At 46.3% G+C, this 26133-nt stretch overlaps 1 protein-coding gene across 1 annotated transcript in view; it reads right to left on the minus strand.

Annotated features, from left to right (window-relative positions):
• Window positions 1-4186: 4186 nt before the first annotated feature.
• The window catches only part of CIC (capicua transcriptional repressor), a 265107-nt gene continuing 243160 nt past the window's right edge, over window positions 4187-26133 (minus strand). Inside the window, exons 16-22 of the mRNA XM_082273601.1 lie at window positions 24753-24942; window positions 21008-21278; window positions 19514-19761; window positions 19110-19261; window positions 8649-8780; window positions 8417-8548; window positions 4187-5698 (exon numbers count right to left, since the gene is read on the minus strand). Of these exons, the coding sequence (XP_082129727.1) occupies window positions 5421-5698; window positions 8417-8548; window positions 8649-8780; window positions 19110-19261; window positions 19514-19761; window positions 21008-21278; window positions 24753-24942 (1403 nt within the window). The 3' untranslated portion in view covers window positions 4187-5420. The remainder of the gene's footprint in view (window positions 5699-8416; window positions 8549-8648; window positions 8781-19109; window positions 19262-19513; window positions 19762-21007; window positions 21279-24752; window positions 24943-26133) is intronic.

Below are 26133 nucleotides of genomic sequence, written 5' to 3' on the forward strand. Positions count from 1 at the left end.
CTCGGGGGGGGGGGGGGAATACAAATGCACGCCACACTTTTAACATATTTATTTGTAAAACATTTTGAAAACCATTTATCATTCTCTTTCCACTTCACAATTATGTGCCACTTTGTGTCAGTCTATCAGATAAAAATCCCAATAAAATACATTTAGGGTCCTTTCAAGCGAACGATCCGATCAGATCCGCCTGTCAGTTTTTTAGGCGGACCTGATCGGATGCTCCTTGCATCCCTATGGGGAACAGGGGCAGCGGATATCAGTGGAGACATCTCCGCTGACTCCTGCTGCTATCCGCTTCCGATCCTATCCGTGAAACCCTATTTTCCATCCGTCTGGCGGATCGGATAATAACGGACAGGTGGTCCATTCTCATCTGATCTACCCATAGAGGACAGCGGGGATATGATAGCTCTGTCTCCACACACAGAGCGGAGACGGAGCTGTCACCTGCCTGCTCAGCGGGGATTGGTGGATGGATCGCCGCTGAGCAGAGCGGACTCCGGCGGTGGATGCGGACCGTGTGAAAGGTGCCTTAGGTTTTTGGCTGTAACATTTCCAAATGGGGAAAATTTCAAGGGGTGTGAATACTTTTTCAAGGCACTGTACAGGGGTGATGGCCTATTTTAAAGCATATTCACTGATTGCTAAGGAACATAAATATTTGAATGCCCCCATACTAGCTATAGAATTAAGACAGACAGAGGCGCCTCTAAGTGTAGACTTTATGCAACAGGTTTAATGAATAAAATTATGCACTCATGTTAGTAAGCATATATTCATGCCCATAAAACAAGGTTCCAGTGTAGAGAAGTGTACATCATCCGGTCATGGACATCCGTCCTGCTGGAGCCGAAATCCTTTCGCCGTGGCCGGCTTGTACGGCAAGGTTAGAACCAGGTTCCCAGATGACATCATCCAGGTTCAACTATTCACCAAGCCTCGCTGTCAAGCAAATACACCGAGCCTACTTCCTGGTTGTAACCTTGCCGTAGAAGCCGGCCACGGCGAAAGGATTTCGGCTCCAGCAGGACGGATGTCCATGACCGGATGATGTACACTTCTCCACACTGGAACCTTGTTTTATGGGCATGAATATATGCTTACTAACATGAATGCATAATTTTATTCATTAAACCTGTTGCATAAAGTCTACACTTAGAGGCACCTCTGTCTGTCTTTGTTTTAGCCCTGTGGAACCCCTGGCTTTTGGTTTCTGGATGGCTGCCCTACATGGTGGACTTTTTCTCCCCCTTCGCCATTAATGACTTTTAACTCAATGGACTTTTGGTTCGATAGGTGATCAAGCGCCTGTTAACATTGTGTATAGCTATAGAATTATAAGCTGGAAAATGAATTACATAACCTGATCTACAGAAGACCACTAGAGGGAGCATTTCTAAATCTTTATAGGAAAGCTAGTAATAAAATGTAAAAAACAAATAAAACCTCAAAATGCATACTCCCCCAAGAACAATTTTCCCCTTTGAATGCATATAGTTTCCCAGGCAGGAAAATAACAGGCATCTTCCCATACACAAAAACACAAGTTTTCTTTTTTTGGTTTTATTTTTAATACAGTAAGAAATATTGCACATGATCAACATGTCTGTTCTGTATCAGTCCTTTCTTTGAACAAACGAAAATATAAGCGCAAGATGTCTCCACGATCTGATCTGTGGGTACGCTGGTGGCAGGGGAGTGGGCATTGTATGCTGGCACCCCCTTGGTTTTGTTTTTTTGTTACTGTTCAGTCTTCCTGGCAGATACAGGGTGCTGTGCCACTGCTAAGCAGTTCATCTTTAAAAACAAGCAAGCCACCGGCGTAGTAAAAGGAAATCGCGAGCATCAGCCTCCATCCTCTGATCATCCTCGTTCTGTATTGCCTTTGGATTGCACGTTGTGATGGAAAAAAAACTCCCGCTGCCACCAAAATGGGCCCCCATGCCCCTGTTACAGGGACAAAAAAAAAAAAAAAAAAATGGCTGCCGCTTTCGAGGCCTGAACAAAGTCTGTGTGCTGCAGCACCGTAAGAATAGGAAAGCTTAATAGCACTATATAATGCAGCATGTTTGTATAGAGGGGCGGATGGGTCACCCACGTGAATACAGCATCGAAAAACTCAAAGCAACGTGATTTAGCAGGCAGTCCCCTCCCTAGTGCAGGGTAAGTCACATGATAGGAAGGGGCCAATCCCACATGCCCTGGATCCTGAGCACAAGCACCCTGTGCATATATAGCTGTATGTCTCTATTTATTTTTCACAGTCATTGCCATTCCTGACATATCAAAGTGCACCTCATTATTACGCGCCAATGGGTCTGTAACACTTCTACATAAGTGCGATCACACTTCTTTATAGCAGTTTGTACACATGGTGTGCTCACCTATGAGGTTGGCTTCCCTTGGCTATAATGAGAGCACAGATAAATCCCTCTGTGACTGTAGCAGGAACTGTGCAAAAGAGGAGCAAACACCTTCTCAGCCTACATGTGCATCTATGTATACTGACAGTGTATACACCATTATTTACAGCAGAGTTTATTCTGTATACTGACAAGAACGCTATAAAAACAGCAGAGCTTTGCCTCTGTATACCGTTCCCCTGTAAAGACGGAACGCAGAGCCTTTTCTAGCTTGGTTTGTTAAGAGAAGAAAAGTCTAAGTGTTACCCACAACAGTTAGAGACCCTGTCACCAACTTAAAAAATTGCAGAATAAAATCTAATTTCTCTATTGTCCATTGACAGACGCAGCTCTTATGCTTCTTCACTATTGGGTTATGCGCCATCTACAGGAGTAGACTAGGCAGTGAAAAGTTTTCACTGGACACGCCTATAGGGGCTGTCCCTCAAGACATTACCCTAGACACACCGCTCTCATATCAGTTTCTTGCTGCCTAGTGAAGGAGTAGGACCTAGGTTTCCTGCTGGGACTTCGGTCTCAGTTTTTTATTCTTTTAAGAAGGTTTCTTTTTTATTTTCTAAACTCTTGTTTAACTTAGATTATTTACTTCATTTTATAATTATTAGGTTTACATTAATTATTTTTAGCTTACAATGCGCCTCTGGACTTGCTAGGATACTCCAGAAAGTGTAAATTGCTTGGCATAATTCCTTTCTTGTATGTCACAGGCTTCACCTCTTCTGGTGGTGACTAATTACTCTCTGTGCTGCCCCAGCTCCTCCATCCCTCCCTTATGTAGAAACTGGTGGAAAAACAAAGCGGAATACCATAAAGCACGTGTGTCAAACACAAGGTGCACCAGCCGAATTTGGACAGTTAATGGGTCTCCTGCAGCTGTGGCACCCCCTTAGTCATTGCCACTGCCACCACCTTGTCTGTGTTGGCAGCAGCGAGGACAGAACTCCTCCACCAGACCCTCACTCCAGCCTTCCTCCAGAGCCATCACTGTCTGCTTCCAGGCTCTGCCCCCATCTTCTTTACAGGAGGACAAGGTAAGAGGGATGCACAGTGATGTAACGGAGGGGGGGGGGCAGCTCTTGATTGACACCTAGTCTTAAGCCTGGCACACACTGAGTTTCTTTCCATTCAACCCAGGAGGTTAGATGAAAAAAACTCAGCTCCAGTCAGAGCTGCTGTACTAACTATCCAACGTTAGCACAGCGACCCCCCCGAGCTGTTGTGTTCTGTCAGGGAGATGCGCCCCCCCCCACCAGAACACTCTAATCAGCTCTCTCCGCCATTGGCTAAGAGCGCTGATGAGGAGGCGGTCGGCTGCTGGTTTTCCAGCATGCTCAATGGACAGAAGCCGGCCAAACGGCCAGCTGACATACACACGGGCAGAATGTCGGCTGGTTTTAATTGAAATTAGGCTTTACAGATACAACTGGCCCTTTAAAAGGCAACCATAATGCTAATGTGGCCCGAGATGATATTGAGTTTGACACCCCTGCTATAAAGTGTCACCTAATGAAGGTGACACCTGAGTCTCCTGAAATCACTTCCAAGATGGCAATGCCCAGCAGCAGTCTTATGGCTTCTAAGTATCTACAGTTTAATAACATAAAACATGTAATGAGCATAAAACATGTAATGAGCATATAATCCAATGGGAAGATTGTTGCTGAAATAAATTGGTGACAGGGTATCCTTAAGTTCTCCCACGCTGTAACAGAAAACAGACTGAGGCAATTTCACCCTCATCGTCACTAACAAGATCCCCTTTTAAGAATACGGTTCAATGCACTTTTACAGAGAGGAGCACCAAAAAGGCATCTTATGAAAGGTTTAAGTGAGAAGCCACTGATGGAAGATTCTATTCTGGTCAGCCTGCATGCTAAGTTAGGGACTTGATCTGCTTCAGTACCCGGAACACCCATGCGGCCTGGAAGCCGAAATAACGGCAGCCTTCCCACACAGGTAGGTTGCTTCATGACAGGTTGTCTTCTTTGTTAAATGTCAACCAATGGGAAAGAAGCAATTATTCAGCGTTGGAAACATATGCAGTCTGTACTTGACAAACAAGCCCCGCCCACTCATCAGCATCACACATACAGGTAAGTGCACACACTTGTATCATACAGACATACACACAGTGTATATATATGTATACATACATGTCTGTGCGATATGTGATGTGCTGCGTAAATTACATTTTTATAGAAGGAATTTCAACATCGACCATCTGGCTTACAAAAAAAAAAAAAAAGTCTACATATATATTTATATATATAGAATTATATATATTTATACAGCTCCCCATAGTGCAGCTGCTTCTGGTTGAACTAAAGTGTCATAAGAAAATATGTTTTTTTTTTTTTTTTTCATATTTCCCCCCTCCCCACTAAAAATCACCTGTCCGCCCATCACGGCAGTTGTGTCCTTGGACGTAGGACAGCGTCACACACGCTTTTCAATGAAACACGCCCTTTTCTGATTAATAATCCACTACAACTGCTTTGTCGCAACCCTGCTGCTGGGGTCCATACAATCCATGGTCACGGCATTCCCTGCTACATCACTATGCTTTGTCCATCCACCATGCCAAAGACATGTCTTTTTTTTTTTTGTTAGCATTCTATACTACGTAGGAACACCCGGTAGAAGATCTGGCCGCTGGACCCCCAAGCAGGCCCTCCATGTTTTTTAAAAAAAAATGATTAGCCATTTCTACTTGCAGCCAGACCCAGAAATGCAGTGTTTAATCCAGTGTGGATTATTATCACACTGCCAACATCTGGCTAGCTCTGCCCGCAGGAGGGTGGCGCTGCCCATCCAGAGTGCACATTCTGCCAAGGAATGGGTGGATTGTCTGTGCAAGTGGGGCAAAGTCTAGTTGCGGGTAGGGGAGCAGGTTATCCAATGTCGGCCCTGGGTATTCCTTGCTTGAGGTTGTCCCTCGACCCTCAGGAGTTCACTGGGTGCCTATGCAGAAAAGGGGCCCCCGCCCTTATCCACTCATCTAGTGTTGGAGGAGTCAGGAGGTTCCTGGCCTGCCTCCCAAGCGGCATCAGGGGGCTCGCTGGGTCGCAGCGTGGGATCCTGCGGGGGCTGCATTTCGGAAGGTGCTGAGGTTTCAGAGGTGCTGGGGGAAGAGTGCTCTGTAAAAGAGTGAAGTTCTGTTGGTGTGGCGGTCTGCATGATCTTCTGTCTCACCTCGCGGATCTTCAGTTGGAGACACACCTTTGTGGGAAAGATGTCGGAGTAGCGGGACTGGAAGGCGGCAGTGGCCTGGGCTAAAAGGAAGTGAAAACAAAAGAAGAGTTAGCCTGTAAAGTGTACATCAAATATTATTTCAGGTACTTGTATAGTGCTGTCAATTTACGCAGCGCTTTACATATACATTGTACATTCACATCAGTCCCTACCCTCAAGGAGCTTACAATCTAAGGTCCCTAACTCACATACATACACAATACTGATCAAAGCCCTGACAGTGGTCTCATACAGCAAACGTAGAGTTGGCACTGAAGCCAGCCATTCACATTAACATTTCTCTAATTCAACACAAGGAAAACTCAATGGATTACGTCCACATTAAATGGTGTGGATGGATGGATCTGCATCTGTGGCTTTTGTATTTAGAAAGCTGCAGCAATCTCAGCTGTCTGAATACCCGAACAGTGACTGTATCTAAAAGAATGTACTTATTGTTTGACCAAAAATTATTCGATTGACTTTTGTGAAACTGGGTATGGCTACTTTTAGAACTAGGTCTTGCCTTGCTTTTTTTCCTCCAACTGATTATCCTACTGCAAAGAAAGAGCCAACTTCTAGGAAAGGGACAAGATGCCAATCAATGCATGCTGCTACATTTACAGTGCTTTGCGTAAGTATTCACCCCTGGATGGACTTGCGTAAAGAAAAAATAAAAAGGTGCTACAATCTAAATGGATTCAACTGGGATTTTAGATGACTAATCTACACAATTTACAATCTATTCGTTTTTTTCTATTATATGAACATTACTAAACGTAAAGGTCTTTTAACACATTTATTCTGCTAAAGGCCAGGCGGGGGCTCCACTGTCCTGACTGGAAGTCATATGACGTCCTTCAAAACAAGCCACTGTGTGCGCCCCCGGGGGCACGCTGTGCGGCGATCGGTGGTGTGTTGCCCGGATATGACGTCCTTCTAAACAAGCCACTGTGTGCGCCCCTGGGGGCACGCTGTGCGGCGATCGGTGGTGTGTCGCCCGGACACACCACATCTCCGATCACGGTAAAGAGCCTATTAGGTAGGCTCTTTACCACATGACCAGCTGTGTCCAATCACAGCTAATCGCAATGTGAATAGGAAGTGCTGATTATCGGCATTCCTCTACTCGCGCTGACAGGGTGTGAGTAGAAGAGAGCCGATAAAGGCTCGTACACACTATAAGAAAATCGGGCGAACATTTTCGTCCAAAGAATTTTCGTACAATTTTTGTAGTGTGTACACAACTTTCTACAGACGATTCAGCATTTTCGTACGAACATTCTCGAAGGGACAATTTCCAAAATTTTTCTCGTACGGGAAAAAACAAACGATTTTCGTTTAATGTAAAATGTAAAATGTAAAGTAAAATCAGAAAAAAAAAAAGACTGCGCATGATCAGAAACAATAAAAAAAAGCCTTTGCCATACAAGAATTTTCGTACAAATTTTCGTTCATCGGTTCCGATTTGCTGTGAACAACGAGGAAAATCAGATGATCGTTTGCCCGATTTTCTTATGGTGTGTACCCCACTTAAGCGGCTCTCCTGACAGGAGGGGGGTCTGCGCTGGTAATCAGTGCAGCCCCATCAGCGATGCCTGAAAGTGCCCCCCTAATGACGCCCACCTGTGTCCACCAGTGATGCCTATCAGTGCCTGCCTATCAGCGCCCCTCAGTGCCTCCCCATCAGCGCCCCTCAGTGCCTCCCCATCAGCGCCCCTCAGTGCCTCCCCATCAGCGCCCCTCAGTGCCTCCCCATCAGCGCCCCTCAGTGCCTCCCCATCAGCGCCCCTCAGTGCCTCCCCATCAGCGCCCCTCAGTGCCTCCCCATCAGCGCCCCTCAGTGCCTCCCCATCAGCGCCCCTCAGTGCCTCCCCATCAGCGCCCCTCAGTGCCTCCCCATCAGCGCCCCTCAGTGCCTCCCCAACAGCGCCCCTCAGTGCCTCCCCAACAGCGCCCCTCAGTGCCTCCCCAACAGCGCCCCTCAGTGCCTCCCCAACAGCGCCCCTCAGTGCCTCCCCAACAGCGCCCCTCAGTGCCTCCCCATCAGCGCCCCTCAGTGCCTCCCTATCAGCGCTCCTCAGTGCCTCCCTATCAGCGCTCCTCAGTGCCTCCCTATCAGCGCCGTCAGTAAAAGAGAAAACTAAAAAAAAAAAACTTAAAAAAAAAAAAAAAATTCGGTCTTTTTTCATTTGTTTAGCAAAAAAAAAACTCACTGATGATTAAATACTACCAAAAGAAAGCTCTGTTTAAAAAAATATATATATAAAAATTTAGTTTGGGTACAGCATTGAACGACTCCGCAATTTGCATGCAAAGTGTGACAGCGCTGAAGGCTGAAAATTAGCCTGGGAAGGAAGAGGGTGAAAGTGCCCGGTATTGAAGTGATTAAGATATTATTAAAAAGTGTATCGAAACCCCAGGAAAAAAATGTATGCAGCTTACTAATCCTTAGAGGGGGTTTCTGCATATTTTTTCTTTTTCAGTGAACAACATTTACTGCAAATAAATACCAAATTTTACAGGTTTCGCCAGAACAGGATAGAAGGGAAAGCCCCAGTGACATGTAGTGAAGCTTTCCTCACTTCCTGTTGTGTTTTCGGAATAATAGGACATGGCCAAAAATAAGAAAAAGAAAAAAAAGGAGGACACCTGACAAGGGGGTTTTAATCCTTCCCTACCCTTTACACAACTAGTAAAATAAAACCACTGTGACTGCTCCATGTAGGTTCACTGCCTTCCTGTTTTTGCACACTCACAAGATGGGAAGAAGCCATGCTCCTGGAAAAGCTGCATGACCAGAGCCCGTCGCTGATCCAAAGTCCGGCGTAAGGATGAGTATGGGACCTTATCGTACTCCAGCTCTGCCAGCATGTCTTCTGCCTCGCTGCCTGTGAAGGGTAAACAAGTTAAAATCCGTGAAACTTTAATGGAGAACAGCCGCCCAGATAGTGGATAGACTGAGGAAGAAAAGGCAGGAGTGGATCATACCTGTCCGTTCAAATGTGAAGATGTCTCCTTCACACTTGGCACTTTTTGGGGTGTTCGGCTCTGAGCTGCAGCTAGAACGCCTCCTCATTTTCCTCTTCGGAGATATGGGGTCCTCTGTAGAAGAGTCCAAGTCTGGCAGGTAGGGAACAAAAAACTGTGTGACTTCATGTCATTTCTTTTCAGTAAATACTAAACAAATCACTGCACAATGAAAAAAAAAAATGTACCGTATATACTCGAGTATAAGCCGACCCGAGTATAAGCCGAGACCCCTACTTTTACCACAAAAAGATGGGAAAAATCATTGACTCGAGTATAAGCCTAGGGTGAGAATGCAGGGCGGCGGGCATGGTACAGGAGAATGCAGGGTGACTGGCATGGTGCAGGAGAATGCAGGGTGACTGGCATGGTGCAGGAGAATGCAGGGTACTGGCATGGTGCAGGAGAATGCAGGGTACTGGCATGGTGCAGGAGAATGCAGGGTACTGGCATGGTGCAGGAGAATGCAGGGTACTGGCATGGTGCAGGAGAATGCAGGGTACTGGCATGGTGCAGGAGAATGCAGGGTACTGGCATGGTACAGGAGAATGCAGGGTACTGGCATGGTGCAGGAGAATGCAGGGTACTGGCATGGTGCAGGAGAATGCAGGGTACTGGCATGGTGCAGGAGAATGCAGGGTACTGGCATGGTGCAGGAGAATGCAGGGTACTGGCATGGTGCAGGAGGATCCGGGGTTGTGGGCATACTACAGGAGATGCAGTGCTGTGGGCATGGTACATGTGGACCATGCCCGCAGCACTGCATCCCTTGTAGTGTGCCCGCAGCCCTGCATAATGGCAGGTAGTGAAGCTGTTTCACTTACCTGTTCCAGAGGCGCCTTCATTTTAAAAATGGCGCTGCCCGGCGCCGACACGTCATTGCGCACGCGCCGCAGCTCGAATACTTTCGGCTATTCCCGGCCTCTCCCGAGCGGCGCCGGGAATAGCCGAAATTACACGAGCGGCGGCGGCGCGTGCGCGGTGACATGTATGCGACGGGCGGCGCCATTTTTAAACCTTAAACCCGTCGGAGCGGACAGGAAACTTTTTTTTTTTCCTTGACTCAAGTATAAGCCGAGGGGGACGTTTTCAGCACAAAAAAATGTGCTGAAAAACTCGGCTTATACTCGAGTATATACGGTAAGTATATTTCCTAATTATATACATGGACACAGCCATATTTTCCTTCATGCCGGCTCTCTTTGCTGCTGCATAATGTTTGTGGGTCATTATGGAAAACTCCAAAATTATGAGGGGTGTACTCACTATTGTGAGAGTGTGTATGTATATTATATATACACACACACACACACACACACATACACAGTATATACAGTATCTCACAAAAGTAAGTATAAACCTCACATTTTTGTAAATATTTTATTATATCTTTTCATGTGACAACACTGAAGAAATGACACTTTGCTACAATGTAAAGTAGTGAGTGTACAGCTTGTATAACAGTGTAAATTTGCTGTCCCTTCATATAACCCAACACACAGCCATTAATGTCTAAACCTCTGGCAACAAAAGTGAGTACACCCCTAAGGGAAAATGTCCAAATTGGGCTCAAAGTGTCAATATTTTGTGTGGCCACCATTATTTTCTAGCACTGCCTTAACCCTCTTGGGCATGGAGTTCACCAGAGATTCACAGGTTGCTACTGGAGTCCTCTTCCACCCCTCCGTGAGGACATCACGGAGCTGGTGGATGTCGGAAACCTTGCGCTCCTCCACTTTCCGTTTGAGGATGCACCACAGATGCTCAATAGGGTTTAGGGCTGGAGACATGCTTGGCCAGTCCATCAACTTTACCCTCAGCTTCTTTAGCAAGGCAGTGGTGGTCTTGGAGGTGTGTTTAGGGTCAATATCATATTGGAATACTGCCCTGCCTCTGAAGGGAGGGTATCATGCTCTGCTTCAGTATGTCACAGTACATGTTGGCATTCATGGTTCCGTCAATTAACTGTAGCTCCCCAGCAGCACTAACACAGCCCCAGACCATGACACTCCCAACACCATGCTTGACTGTAGGCAAGACACACTTGTCTTTGTACTCCTCACCTGGTTGCCACCACACACGCTTGACACCATCTGAACCAAATAAGTTAATCTTGGTCTCATCAGACCACAGGAGATGTTTCCAGTAATCCATGTCCTTAGTCTGCTTGTCTTCAACAAACTGCGGGCTTTCTTGTGCATCATCTTTAGAAGAGGCTTATTTCTGGGATGACAGCCATGCAGACAAATGTGATGCAGTGTGTGGCCTATGGTCAGAGCACTGACAGGCTCACCCCCCCACCCCTTCAACCTCTGCAGCAATGCTGGCAGCACTCATACGTCTATTTCCCAAAGACAAGCTCTGGGTATGACAGACTGTGCACTCAACTTCTTTGGTCAACCATGGTGAGGCCTGTTCTGAGTGGAACCTGTCCTGTTAAACCGCTGTATGGTCTTGGCCACCGTGCTGCAGCTCCGTTTCAGGGTCCTGGCAATCTTCTTATAGCCTAGGGCATCTTTATGTAGAGCAACAATTCTTTTTTTCAGATCCTCAAGAGAGTTCTTTGCCATGAAGTGCCATGTTGAGCTTCCAGTGACGAGAGTGAGAGCGATAACATCAAATTTAACACACCTGCTCCGCAATCACGCCTGAGACCTTGTAACACTAATGAGTCACATGACACTAGGAAGGAAAAATGGCTAATTGAGCCCAATTTGGACATATTAACTTTGGGGTGTACTCACTTTTGTTGCCAGTGGTTTAGACATTGATGGCTGTGTGTTGAGTTATTTTGAGGGGACAACAATTTTACACTGTTATACAAGCTGTACACTCGCTACTTTACATTGTAGCAAAGTGGAATTAATTCAGTGTTGTCACATGAAAAGATATAATAAAATATTTACAAAAATGTGAGGGGTGTACTCACTTTTGTGAGATATTGTATATTTTTTTTATATTTTTTTTTTTACACTTTCTGCTGTAAAACATATCCAATAAAAAGACGTAAAAATGACATTTTTGACTTGCCGTAAAATCCATTTCTCTGATGTTCATTGACAGACACAGCTCCTGATGTTCTTAACCATTGGGACGTCCCAAAGCAGTGTTAAACATGAGGGGTGGGAACAGCAAAAAAGAAATTCAAGGCTAATTATAGCCAACCAGGTAAACAGAAGCTCAACTAAAACAACTGGAGCTCATCTGAAAAAACAATACACCCTCAAAGAGGACCAGGTCCTCTAAACAGCAGCCTGCAAAACCTTGCGGCCAAAGGAAGCAAACGCAGAGATGCCAACACATCCACTTTATAGAACTTTGTGAAAGTGTGCACCGACGACCTTTTGTGGCCGCCTTGCAAACCTGTGGCACTGATGCTTGATGATGGAAGGCCCAGGAGGAACTGAGCAAAAGGAGGAACCTGGCCCTTGATGGAATGAATCACCGTCTGTCTGATCCATCTGGAAATGGTAGCAGAGGAAGCGGACAACCTTTTCCGAATCCCATCCGTGAGCACAAATAAGGAGTCTCACTCTGAAACTCTGTAGCTGCCAGGTACACCCTAATTGCCCGGACCACACCCAAGGCATGCAAAGCAATTTTGTTCAGATGTTTTGGCCTGGGGCACAGGTAAGGCAACACAATGTCTTCATTCAAATGAAAATCAGAGACAACCTTTAGAAGGAACGACGGACAGGGACAAAGAACCACCAAGTATGGTGAAGGACAGGATAACGCTGCCAATTCCACGCAGAAGTGACAGCCACCAAAAAGATCCCCTTCTGGGACAGCGTAAGCAGGGGAATCTCTAGGAGATTCTCAAAAGGAGGCTTCTGAAGGACAAAGCACCAAATTGAGGTCCCGAGGCGGCAACGGAGACCGCACTGGAGGAGCCAAGTGCCTAACTCCCTGAAGAAAAGTATGTACCAGGGAGTGAGTGACCAAGGGCTGTTGAAAGAAGACCACTAAGGCCGACACCTGACCCTTGACAGTACTCAAGGCCAGTTTCTGCTCAACCCCCTATTGAAGGAAGAACATAAATGAATGGATATCTTTTACGAATTTTGTGGATTTTTTTAATACTTCTTAATTTCACTGGATTTTTGCACGTATATGAATTGTTGTTTTTTATATAGGTTTTTTTTTTAAAGACGACTTTTTTATTTCTACAAATTTTTCATAATTTCCTTCATCATTACAATTTTTGCACAGATCTTTGGACAATTTTTGATACGTTATATTTGTCAACAGGAGTATTGCACTTGCATTTTTGGGTGATACATTTTAGAATACTATAATATTGAAGGGTAGTTTTGCGCTGATTTTTTTGTTTATTCACCTGTTGAAGGAAGGCCAAGATCCGAGCCACCGAGAAAGAGCAAGGATGAACCCCAAGAGATTCACCCCACGCAATGTACGTCTTTCACGTACGATGGTAGGTCTTCCTAGAAGTAGATTTCCTAGCTTTTACCAGCGTTGGAATCACTGACGCAGACAAACCTCTATCCATCAGCACTTGGCGTTCAACAGCCAAGCCATCAAAGCCAGCAACTGTAAAGCAGGATGGAAGATTGGTCATTGGGACAGCAGATACTCCCTAAGAGGAAGCCTCCAATGAACGTCGGCGACCAGCCGCACCAGATCGGCGTACCAAGCCCGGCGAGGCCAGTCCAGCGCCACTAAGATGACTGGAATTTCTTTCTGCCTCGATCCTGCGTAGAAGTCTTGGCAGAAGCTTGAGAGGAGGGAAGGCGTAAATCAGATGCTACTGACCGCACAGGGCCACCAAAGCGTCTGTGGCGTCCATTCGGAGGATCCCGTGACCGAGCCACAGACCACTGCACCTTTCTGTTGAGGCGAGATGTCAACAGATCCACCTCGGGGACACCCCACCAGAGACACAACTAAAAAAAACCCTCCGGATTAAGGGACCACTCCCTTTGGTCCAACGACTGCCGACTGAGATATTCTGCCTGACAGTTTTCCACCCCGGGAATGTGTACAGCGAGGAGAGCTGGAACAATTTCAGCTACCTCCAGAGCTGCCAGGACACTTTTTGTGCCTCCCTGGTGATTGACATAAGCCATGGCTGTGGCATTGTCCGATTAAATGCACACTGGACATCTCTGAAGACGATCTGTTCAATGGTCCAGGCACAGTCTGATTGCTCAGAATTCCAAGACATTAATCGGTAGTCTGGACTCTTCTAGCATCCAGAGCCCCTGAGCAGAATTTTTGCCGAGGACGCCTCCCCAGCCGGACAGGCTGGCATCCGTGGTGATCACTGTCCAATACAAGGGGAGGAAGGATTTGCACAGCCGAAGCACGAAGCCACCATATCAGGGACTCCTTTGATACCCAGCTCAGCCGGATCGGATTGTCCAGAGACTGTGGAGTCTTGTCCCATTTGGCCAGAATCTCCCTTTGCAGAGACCTCGTATGGAACTGTGCAAACTGAACCGCCTCTAAGGTAGACACCATCAGGCCTAGCACCCGCATGCAAGTCTGGAGGGATGACTACCCGCTGGACAGCAGGAGAAGAAATGCCACCTGCAATTTCTTGAGCTTGTCCAGAGGAAGGAGCACTCTGGCTAAAACAGTCCAGCTTTGTGGATGGGACCAGAGCAGACTTCTGAAAATTCGGAAGCCAACCAAACTTCCTCAGAGTTCGTATGGTGATCTCCAGGTTTTCCACCAGAACAGTAGGAGACTCCGCTCGCAGAAGGATGTCATCCAAGTAGCCCAGTACCGCGATTCCCCCGTTGGCATAACAACGCTAGCACCGGGATTAACACTTTTGTGAAGACCCTAAGAGCAGAGGCGAGACCAAAGGGTAACGCCACAAACTGATAATGCTCCTCTCCCACGTCAAAACGGAGGAAGTGCTGGTGACCAGCACATATTAGAAGGTGAAGGTAAGCATCCTTGATGTCGATAGGGGCAAGAAAATCCCTGATGCAGGGATGCCACCACCGTGCAAAAGGACTCCATCCTGAACTTCTGCACCTGCACAAAGCAGTTCAGCGCCTTGAGGTCCAGGATTGGAAGCACCTTGCCTTCCTTCCTGGGGACTGTAAACAGGTTTGAGTAAAAACCCTGAAAATGTTCTGAAGTCAGAACCAGGACAATCACCCCTTGAAGTAACTGGTCTTGTACCGCCCCAAATAGACCCTGTACGCGGTCCGGGGACAGGCGCAAGTTGGAAGGAAAGAACCTTGCTGGGGGACAAGAGCGAAACCCGATCTTGTAGCCGGACAGAATAACTGTGTGGACCCACTTGTCTTGTACCAGGGATGTTCATAGGTCCGGAAACCAGCAAAGACATCCCTCCATACCTCTCATATCCTCAGAGGAGGCCCTGAAAGACTTGAAGCCCTTGCCAGCTGACCCTGACGGACGAAAAAACTTCTTATGAGCAGAGAAGGGGGGCCCGTGTCTACGATAAGGGTCCTTGCCCTTAGTAGCCTGCAGAAAAAAGGTACTCTTGCTCTGGGAGACCTTTAATGATCTCATTAAGGGTAGCTCCAAACAGGTGATCTCAAATTTTGGCATTTGAGCCAAAATACATTCCGAAGGACCACTGCCGAAACAGAGTCGTGCCACTAGGGGAGCCGCATCCAAAGAGGCTTAGCAGGAAAGGTGCAGCCCCTGGACCAGCTGGTCCGCCAGCTCGGCAAAGGTAGGGGGGGAGCTGTTCTCCCTCCAGGTCACGGCGTAAAAGCTTGGCCCACTCAGTCAGAGTTTGCGACAACAGGGCAATGGTGAATACCGGCCTCAGTCCTGAACCAGCCAGAGTGTGGTCCACAACCTCTGCCTTCCCGTCAGCCGGATCCTTAAGAGCCGGGAACTCTTCAACTGGAGTCATGGTTGCCTTGTTCAATCATGAAACCAGAGGGTCCATCACCGGTGGAACAATCCACTTCTTAAGAAAGGACTCCTCATAGGACTGCGACCCAGGCCTGGACCAGGTCATACGCGTCCTTGAGAGAGGTTTAACTCGCCAGCCAGTCCCCGTCCAGTGGGGCTATGTCACGGCTGACCTAGGGCTGAGCTGAGGCCTGCACACGCTCGCTGGCCGGACTAGGAGACCATAAGGATCTAGAAAATCTAGTGTCGGCAGTTGATTATAGTTCTCACAGGAACAGAAAATAATAAATTTGGAAAAATTTCTACCTAAAAAAGAAAAAAATTGCCAGGGCCAGAGATCCCAGCAAGGAACTAGGTCCTTACTCCTGACGAGGCAGAAAAAAAGCCGAGTACCTATAGCAGAGAGAGAGTATACCCCCCTCGACTGCCCATAGGCGTAGCCAGACTTAGATCCTATAGGGCAGTGATGGCAAACCTTGGCACCCCAGATGTTTTGGAACCACATTTCCCACGATGCTCAGCTACACTGCAGAGTGCATGAGCATCATGGGAAATGTAGTTCCAAAACATCTGGGGTGCCAAGGTTCGCCATCACTGCTATAGGGGGTAGTATAACCAAATAGTTAAGAAGATCAGGAGCTGTGTCCGTCAATGAAAGAAAGAGGAAAAACTACATTTCTTCATCAATTTAGGCCAATATGTATTCTGCTACAAATATTTGGTGAAAAAAAAAAAAAAATAATAATTACAGTAAGCGTATATTGATCGGCACAAAAAAATATATACCGATATGCATCAGTAGGGTTATACTGCCCCCTACAGGAGTAGGACAATAGGCAGAAAAAAAGTTCTGGCTACGCCTATGGGCAGTCCCTGGGGGTATACCCTCTCTCTTCCTGCATAGGATGTCCGTTTTGTATCAAAGCTGCGTCAGAGAAAAACACACCGACCCACTCAAAAAATAGAGGGGCGGGTACTGCGTCCGTCAATGAACCTAAGAGAAAAGGATTTTACGGAAAGTCAAAAATCCAGTTTTCTCTATCGCTCATTGACGGACGCAGTCCTCTGATGCATATCAGTAGGGACGTCCCACAGCAGTACCCGAATGAGGGGTGGGAACAGCAGAACAAAAACAATCCCCAAGGCTAAACATAGCCAACCAGGCAACTCAAGACTCATCAGAACAACAAGATGGGGTCAACCTGAAAACCAAATAGGAACACCCTCAAGGAAGGCTAAGGGGTCCTCTAAACAGCAGCCTGCAAAATTTTGCAGCCAAAAAGGAAGCATCCGCAGATGCCAGCACATCCACCTTATAAAATTTGGTAAAGGTGTCAACAGACGACCAGGTCGCTGCCTTGCACACCTTTCATGTCAGGACCAAAGATCCCAGCAAGGAACTAGGTCCTTACTCCTGATTGGCAGATTAAAACGGACATCCTATGCAAGAGAGAGGATATACCCCCAGGGACTGCCCATAGGCGTAGCCAGAACTTTTTTCTGCCTAGTGTCCTACTCCTGTAGGGGGCAGTATAACCCTACTGATATGCATCAGAGGACTGCGTCCGTCAATGAACGATAGAGAAATATAGCGTCTACAAAATTATATATTAAGGGAATTTTTATTTTTTAATAGTAATGGTGGCGATCAGCAACGTAGAGCGGGACTGCAATATTGCGTCGGAGAAATTGGACACCTGACACTATTTTGGGAACCAGTGACACCAATACAGTGATCAATGCTAAAAATATGCACTATCACTGTACTAATGACACAGGCTGGGAAGGGGTTAACATCAAGGGTGATCAAGGGGCTAAATGTGTGCCTAGCTGGTGATTCAGTATAGTGGGGGAGGTGCTTTTACTAGTGGAAGGCATGGATCGGTGTTCCTGCTTTACAGAAAAACAGGATTCAATGCCCCTTCTGTACTGAAAGCATGGCAACCTGCCTTGTTTAGATAGGCAGACTGCTGTTCTGTCTGTGTACAGAACGATCAGCAGATACCGTCAGATATCAGGTCTGCGGGACCCGTTGATCTGCTCCTGCTGTGTCCTGCGCAGCGCGGCCGCTCTGTAGCAGTAAATGTGCTATAGGGCGGTAGGCAAGCGATTAACCACTTAAGGACTGCCCCGCATACATTTACTGCAGTAGGGCACCTCTTAAGTGCAAAATCCTGTTGGCTCAGGGGTGTGCGTTCGCCGCCGGAGTTGCGCTCCCACTGTGACTGGACACAGCGGGAGCCAATCAGCGAGTCCGGTGGCCGCCGGCCACCCGCAATCACATTTGGAGGAAAGACAGAACGGCAGTCTGCCCATGTAACAGACCGTCAATCTGTCAGACAGGAAGAGAGAGATCTTGTGTTCCTATAATCCAGAATCTAGATCTCGCTCTTCCTGCAGTCAGTCAATCCCCCACACAATTAAAAAGCACTCCCTAGGAGCGCACTCAACCCTTTGATCGCCACCCCTGATAACCCCTTCCCTACCAGTGTCATTTATACAGTGACAGTGCATTTTTTTTTTTTACTGATCACTGTATAGGTGTCACTGGTCCCCACATAGTGTCAGATTTCTCCGCCGCAATGTTGCAGTCCCACTAAAAATCGATGATCGCCGCTATTAAAAATAAAAACAATAAAACATTTTTTTTTTAAAAAAGTCAATAAATCTATCCCATAGTTTGTAGACGCTATAACTTTTGCGCAAACCAATCAATATACACTTTTTGGGATTTTTTTTTTACCAAATAGCAGAATACATATTGGACTAAACTGATGAAGAAATTCGATTTTACATTTTTTTTAATTGCATGTGTTTTATACCAGAAAGTATATATATATATATATATATATATATATATATATATATATATATATATATTTTTTTTTTTTTTTTTTTTTTTTTTTTTAAAAATTGTTAGTCTTTTTTTGTTTATAATGCAAAAAAATCAAAACCATAGCGGTGATCAAAAGAAAGCTCTATTTGTGGGGAAAAAAAACAATTTCAATTTTATTTGGGTACAGCGTCGCACCACTGCGTACATTTAAAGCAACGCTGTGCCGTATTACAAAAAAATGGCCTGGTCAGGAAGGGGGTAAAACCTTCCAGGGCTGAAGTGGTTAATGAATTCTCTGTATTAAGGAAAAAAAAAAAAACCTTCTGTGAATAGGATCCCTCCCTTATACGTACCTGAGCCCGATCTAGTGTCTGTGCACATGAGCATCAGCTCTTACCTCTCTATCATTCCTCACAGGACAGAGGCAACAGTGGGAGCCATTGGCTTCTCCTGCTGTCAATCAAATACTGTGACAAGGGAGTGAGGGGCAGGGTTGAGTTGCACTGTCTTTGTCTATGGACATGGTATCGAGCCCACACAAGTGCCCCCATAGGAAGCAGCTTGCTTTAGGGGATCTCACCAAAGAGAAGTGCTGGCGGGGGACCCTAGAAGAAGAGGTTTAGGGATACCATTGCACAGAGCAGGTAAGTATGACATGTTTATTATAAATAAAATAAAGAAAATAAAGCTTTAGAATAATTTTTAGCGTAGGCACATACCTGTAGAATTCTTGCGTTTCTTACGGTAGGAGCCCAGGATAGCCCGAGGAGAGGTGGCAAGAGACTGAAGGGTGGGCGAGGGCAGCACCTCTTCCGGCTTGAACTCCGGGAGCTCTGCAAATCGCTCTTCAAAGTCCACCTCAGACAAGACCCTGCTGGTGGAACAACAAGAAATGTCAGTAGCTTAGAACAAGTGTGTGCTCATTCATAGGCATAAGCAATGTGAGGAAAAGATGCCCGCACATGGGAGATACTGGGCAACACTTGCTATGAAGATTGACCCTTGGACAACAAGTTGTGGTAGACGAAAGGCAGCTAAGTGCACAAAAGCAGCCTTTCCAGGGATAGATTTAGAAGGGATGGTGAAGGGGCATCACACACACCGAAAACCAGTAAGTACTCACTTGTCAACAGAATCAAATGTCTTCTTCAAGGGTGGAGGCCGCGGTTTGGGTTTTTTCACTGGTCCATCCTTTCTGTCAGAAGCTTCAGGAAGTGGCCCTCCTGCTGACCTACCAGCCTCTCCTGGAGAGCCACCGATACTGCTGGACGCAGGTGGTGCAACAGGTGAAGATGGTGGTGGAGGAGCAGTTTGAGCGGATGTGGGATCTGAACGGCTCTCAGGGACTGTGCCCTTCCAGTCCATTGAATACTATGTAAAAGACAGGAGAGACCAAGAATAAATTGCCAGTGATGCCTAACCCCTAGGAGAGGTGATTACAGTACAGTAACCCAGAGCTGACCACAAGTCTTTACAACTAACACTCCGGACAGTTCAACTATACAGAAAGAGCTCTGGGCCATCAAAACCTGCTTTCCACATGCAATGTCTCTTCTGAGATAAAATAAACCTACCTGACTGCTTGCAGTTTAACTGAGAATGTACACCGAGCTGCACATGCACAGCTCAGTTTACATTACAGCACAAATCATGTGTACCAGGATGACTACACTCTTGTGCATGCGTAGAAGTAATACCATCTTGTACCGGCCAAAGAAGGTGGCCGTAGCATGGCACCCGGCAGGAACAGAGTAGTTATATAGTTAGTCTGGTCAAAAATAGAGACACAAGTCCGTCCAGTTTAATCAATAGAAGGCAAAAAAAAAAACCCCAATAAAGTGTGATTTAATTTGCTCCAGGAGGGAAAAAATTCCTTCCTGGTCCCCCAAGATTCAATCGGATATTCCCTGGATATAAATATTTGTATCCGGTTATATGTACACTTAGGAAAGAATTCAGGCCTTTTTAAAAACAATTTACTGAGGTGACCAGAACCACCTCTTGTGAAGAAGCTTTTCTGTATCTGGAGATTAAATATTTTCCTCCAGATGTAAAGACCCCCCCCCCCGGTCTCTGTGATGAACTTAAAGTGAATAACTAAACAGTTCACTATATGGACCACTTATGTATTTATACATGTAGAAGGTGCTGGGGAGGGACCATGGACAATTGAAGGAGAGGTAGCACTGCAGACTTTCGTTCCATTTTATGTAGAGCTCTTGGACATGCTATAAGATGTATACCCACTTTTGTGAGTTACTGTAAGTGTGTGTGTGTTGCCTGTATAACTGTGGTAAAGTAACTAGACTGCAAGCTCCTCAGGGGATGAGCACGTCTGCTAGGACCAGGTCTTATTTCTCAGAGGTCTGCTGTGTTGCCCCATGAACACTTGGCGAAAAGAGAGCAGTGAAATAGAGACCAGAAAATCAACATCCTCTACCTGACTCTCAAGGAGAAATCCCTGATGTACATTTGTCTTGCTCACATGAGTTTACTGACAGATTGTTACAAAACCGAATACCTAATTACATACATTTGGCAAGTCTGAAAATAGACCAGGTGGGTTTGAGTCACTCAGGCTGTGAATAAATGGAATTAACTTGACGTTGCTAGTTACCGCAGATTCCTTCTTGATGGTGGGAGATGGTGGCTCCCTTTTGATGTCAGAAAGCCCGACAGCTCCACCGTGTAATGGGGACCCAACTCCTTTCTCCTCGGTTGCAGACTTCGCCCACACGTCTCGTGACAAGCGCTCTTCTGCAGCTGTCAGCCTAGGTTTCCCCGGAGCTGAATCCCGAGGCTGAGTGGCAGGGAAAGCACTAGATGAAGAGGATGTTTCTGTGGTAGGCTCCCGACCTATGGATGCCCCTCGAGGTTCTGCTGTGTACCTAGTGCAAAAACATGACATCAGGGTGAACCTTTAGTCGAACACTGTGGCCTTAAAAAAAAAAAAAATGTTGGCTTTAGTCGCATTTTAAGTTTTGTATAGAGAGGGGGATTGTCAGAAGCTCTGTCAGCGAGGGGGAATCTCCCCAACAGGGCAAAGACAGCAATGAAGACACTTATCTTATTCTCTGTTTAACCCTTTAGAGCCTTCCCCTTTAAGGGGTTTAAAATGCTGGGAGACAGGGTGGAGCTTATTGTCTTGTGACCGCCATCATTGGCTGTCACATGATCAGAAAGCTCCTGATCGCAAGATGCGCATGGGAGCTTTCAGTTAGCCGCCGGTAACTGTGTCGGGAGTGCACTCTCGGCACAGCTCTATTGCATGCAAATATGCGGCCTCCAGGCGCTGGTGAGAGGTTGCATATTTGCGTGCGCTCTGCGCCAAGGAGTTAAAGTGTTCCAACTCTAGCATCCTTAAAAAATGAAAAAACATAAATTGATCAGGCATTACAGAAACTGAAAATCAGCTCTTGCTGAAATACCCAACTTTTCTAGTGTCATCTCCTGTAACCCCCATCAACTCTATACCGCAAGTGAATAATGCCCAGTGTCATTCAACCCACTTCCTGTGAGCCCACGGTGGCAGTGTCGCTTTAGAGCATCGTTTCTCAACTCCGGTCCTCAGGGCACACTAACAGGCCAGATTTTAAGTATTACCTTGGGGATATGCAGACTAGAATACTGCAATCACTGAGCAGCAAATTATATCACCAGTGATTTATCTCAGTTTTCTTGCAAACCTGGCCTGTAAGTGGGTGCTGAGAACCGGAGTTGAGAAACACTGCTTTAGAGACACCGAGATCAGTGTCAGAAACTGCTGAAACATTGCATTTGTTGTTTACCATGACTACAGTGACAAGGATCACCTGCTATACAACTTGTTTCCTGTCATTCTTCGTGCAGCCGTACTCAAGGTCTTAGGCAGGAAATGCCCACCGGAAAAGGAGAGGCAGCATAAAAGATGCACAGTATTAACGCGAAGCTCTTGGAGACATAACACGCACAACTTCCAAAATGCAAATACACATAATTATACCATTAACCTATATAGGTTGTCCTCCTATTGGATGATTTCATATCGGTACATTAAAAGTGGGTCTGGTATTACATCTCATGATGTTGCCCTTAATGTAACGGATGATTGTTTCACTATATAAACAAATTACATGACATGAACATGGTCCCCCATGGAGGCTGTAAACTGTTGTGTGACTGTTTATGAGGAAGTAAACTTCCCTCTGTAACCATTACCTATAGGTAAGCCTATGATAAGGCTTACCCTATAGGTACTGTAAATATCTCCTAAACGGGCACCGTTTAAGGGATAATTTACATGCAGCCAGTGACATCATTCCTTCAGAGCCCTGTGTCGTGAACAGTGGTTCCCGCGCACACGCGCGGGAGTGATGTCATCGTGGCGCTGGCCAGACGGCTGGAGGACGCAAACCTGGAAGGAAGACGGGTGAACATGTCGGCCGTCTCAGGGGTGAGCAGGCGCCGCTTGAAGGGCTTCATTCTAAGGTGATTTTATAATGAGCTGGTATGTGATGCATACTAGCAGGTCTTACAGTTTTTTGTTTTTTTTTTGCAACCTCTTTAACATGAAACATTAAACAAAAAAAATATCTGATAAAAAAAAAAAAAAAAAAAGTGGACTTGAACTCAAAAAGGGAATACTGTTCTCATGAGGAACAATAAAAGTTAATGGTGGCTAGTCCTTTGTCCCCTGATTACCTGTTGTTGGATACAGCTTCCATAATACTGGACTTCCTTAAAGGGTAAGTCCAGCGTCCACTAATGAAGGAGGGATCCCAATTAGCGCAGCATGTACATAACTCTCATTCAGAGACTCCATCAGCTTCCAACTCCATGGGGCTGATTTACTAAAACTGGAGAGTGCAAAATCTGGAGCAGCTCTGCTTCCAGTTTTTTTTTGTCAAAATTTAAAGTGGTTCTAAAAGGCAGAAGTTTTTTTTTTTTTAGTTATCTTAATGCATTCTATGCGTACTTTTTGTGTGCAGCAGCCCCTCTCAGCCCCCCAAATATTTAACTGAGCCCCACCTCGATCCCGCAATGTTGCACAAGAGACTTGGCTGTCCGGGACTCTCCCTCCTGACTGGCTGAGACACCGCAGCAGGCGCAATTGGCTCCCGCTACGGTCAGTCGTTAAGCAAATGAGAAGAGAGGGGGTGGGGAAAAGCCGTGGCTCTGTGTCTGATTAGACACAGAGAGCAGCAGTTCAGCTCGGGTGCCCCTATAGCAAGCTGCTTGCTGTGGGGGCACTCGGCAGGAGGGAGGTGCCAAGAGCGCCAGCGAGGGACCCGAGAAGAGGAGGACATGGGCTGCTCTATGCAAAACCAACTGCACAAAGCAGGTAAGTACGACATGTTTGCTATTTTTAACCAAAAAAAAAAACAAGACTTTAGTATCACTTTAGTTGAACAAGCTGAAGTTAGAAGCTGATTGGCTACAATACACAGGTGCACCAAATTCTGCAAATTCCAGTATTTGTTAGGCCACTTTCACACTTGCCGTTCCATCGGCGGACTCTGTTTTTCTCAGCGGGGGATCGATCCGACGATTCCCCGCTGAGCAGGCGGATGGCAGCTCTGTTCCCGTGCTGTGTGCGGAGACACAGCTGTCAGGTCCCTTTTCTTCTCTATGGGGGAATCGGATGAGAATGGACCACCTGTCCATTCTCATCTGAACCCATCCGCCATGGAAAATAGGGTTTCCACCCGTCTGGATTTGACGGACAGGATCGGATCGGGTGTCAGCGGACATGTCTCTGCGGACATCCGATGCCCCATAGAGATGCATGGGGGGACCGTTCAGATCCGCCTGAAAAACTGACAGGTGGATCTGAACATTCCGCAAGTGTGAAAGGGGCCTTAATCAACCCCTATATACTTACTCTAGTCAGTTCTCTAGCCTAGTATAGACAGTTTCTCTGGCAACAGATCAACAGCTGTTTGGGGGAACTGAGAGTGATGAAGATACAGGCTGGCGGAACCATTAAACCAACCAAATCACCCAAAAGAGTCCTCCTGGAGAATTAAACCAACTGACATCTTTTTAAATCTCTCAGAGACTTTGGATGAGATTTCTGAACCGAGGTTCTGGGTTTGCACACCGCTTTGGTCAAAACAAAAGGGTCGCACCATCCCAGCTGGAATTTCTTTAATTTCAATTAATAATAATAAGGTAAAAAGAGGGGGCAGAAAGACTAAAAACTCCCAAGTGGACAGGAACAGTCAGAAAATATGACTGAAGATCTGTACTGAGAGTATTCAAGACTTACAAGAAGCCAGGGGCTGAATTGTACTGAACATAAGCAGATGACTGATTCGGGGGGGGGGGGGGGGGATCAGGAATCTGGGCCCGTTCCCCTTAAGAAATATTGTAAAGCTCCTTACTTTGGTTCAGGTGTCTCTTCACAAGGTGGCAGCGGTGCAGGGCGAGAAGTAGTACGCACACACGGTGAGGGCGATGTAGCCTCATATGACCCCACCGGGATACTGGCAATGGTTGCCTTCACTTTCTGAGGAGGCTTAGAGAGGTTCCTCTGAGATTTGGGAGCCACCAAACTGAAGGTAACAGAAGAGGCTGCAAAAAACAGGACATGCTGCTTGAGTACATGTTATAATAAATAAAGAAAAATCCTAACAATCCACAACTGAATTCACTACATATAACCACATAAAGAGGAGCTCCAGTCTCCCCCAAAAAATTATAAGTCAGCAACTACAAATACTGTAACTGGTAACTTTTAGTATAAAAAGGACACTTACCTGTCCAGGGATCCAGCGCTGTCCTCACCTACCATTATTCAAAGGGCTTCAGGTGTCGGCATCATGACTAAGGGAAACCAGCAGCAGGAAGTGGGGGTGGGTACCTGCTCCCCCCCCCAAAAAGTGCCAAATGTGGCAGTGGAGGGTGCAAACAAGTGTAACTTCACTTTAAAGCAGAACTAAAGGTGAAATTGGTGGGATGATGTCACTCCTGCGCAGGAGTTAGTCATCCCAGCATTCAGAGACCAGCTCAGCGCTGTAAGCTGAGCTGCGCCTGCACAGTTCAGTTTACAGCGACAGAGAAGACAGCGAGGTAAGGGCATTTTGTTGCAGAAGAGACATGGTCTTTTCTGCAATAAGATTCTGCCTGCTCACTGTCTGCTACAGTGAAACTTCAGTTCTGCTTTAACATGTGGTTACCCCCTCTTTACTTCTCAGGTAGAACCCGACAACCTATCTGTGCCTGCCAGCTTCACCGCCTCATTCTGACAGATGCTACAATCATTTTTATTCCTGGTTGAGACATCCTCAGTTATGTCAAATCCCTGTATGTATTTTTCCCTAGGCTCAAACATACATGCAACAGAAATACATCTCATCTAATTCAAGTCATCCAGTCTGTGACTGGACAGTGAAGAACAAGCAGCACATCGATGAGCTCATCTCTCAGTCAGAATGCTCCTTATTTGCATATGAGCACTGCAGCACAACCAATTGGCTCCTTGTGCTACAACTCCCTCTCAATTTGAACCTCTATGGCAGGGGTCTTCAAACTACGGCTCTCCAGCTGTTCAGGAACTACAATCCCCATCATGCCTAGTCATGTCTGTGAAGGTCAGAGTTTTACAATGCCTCATGGGATGTGTAGTTCTGAAACAGCTGGAGGGCCGTGGTTTGAGGATCCCTGCTCTATGGTATAGGGCAGTGATGGCAAACCTTGGCACCCCAGATGTTTTGGAACTACATTTCCCATGATGCCACTGCACTCTGCAGTGTAGTTAGGCAT

The sequence above is a fragment of the Pelophylax lessonae genome (assembly GCF_965119305.1).
Source record: "Pelophylax lessonae genome assembly, chromosome: 12".
NCBI lineage: Eukaryota > Metazoa > Chordata > Amphibia > Anura > Ranidae > Pelophylax > Pelophylax lessonae.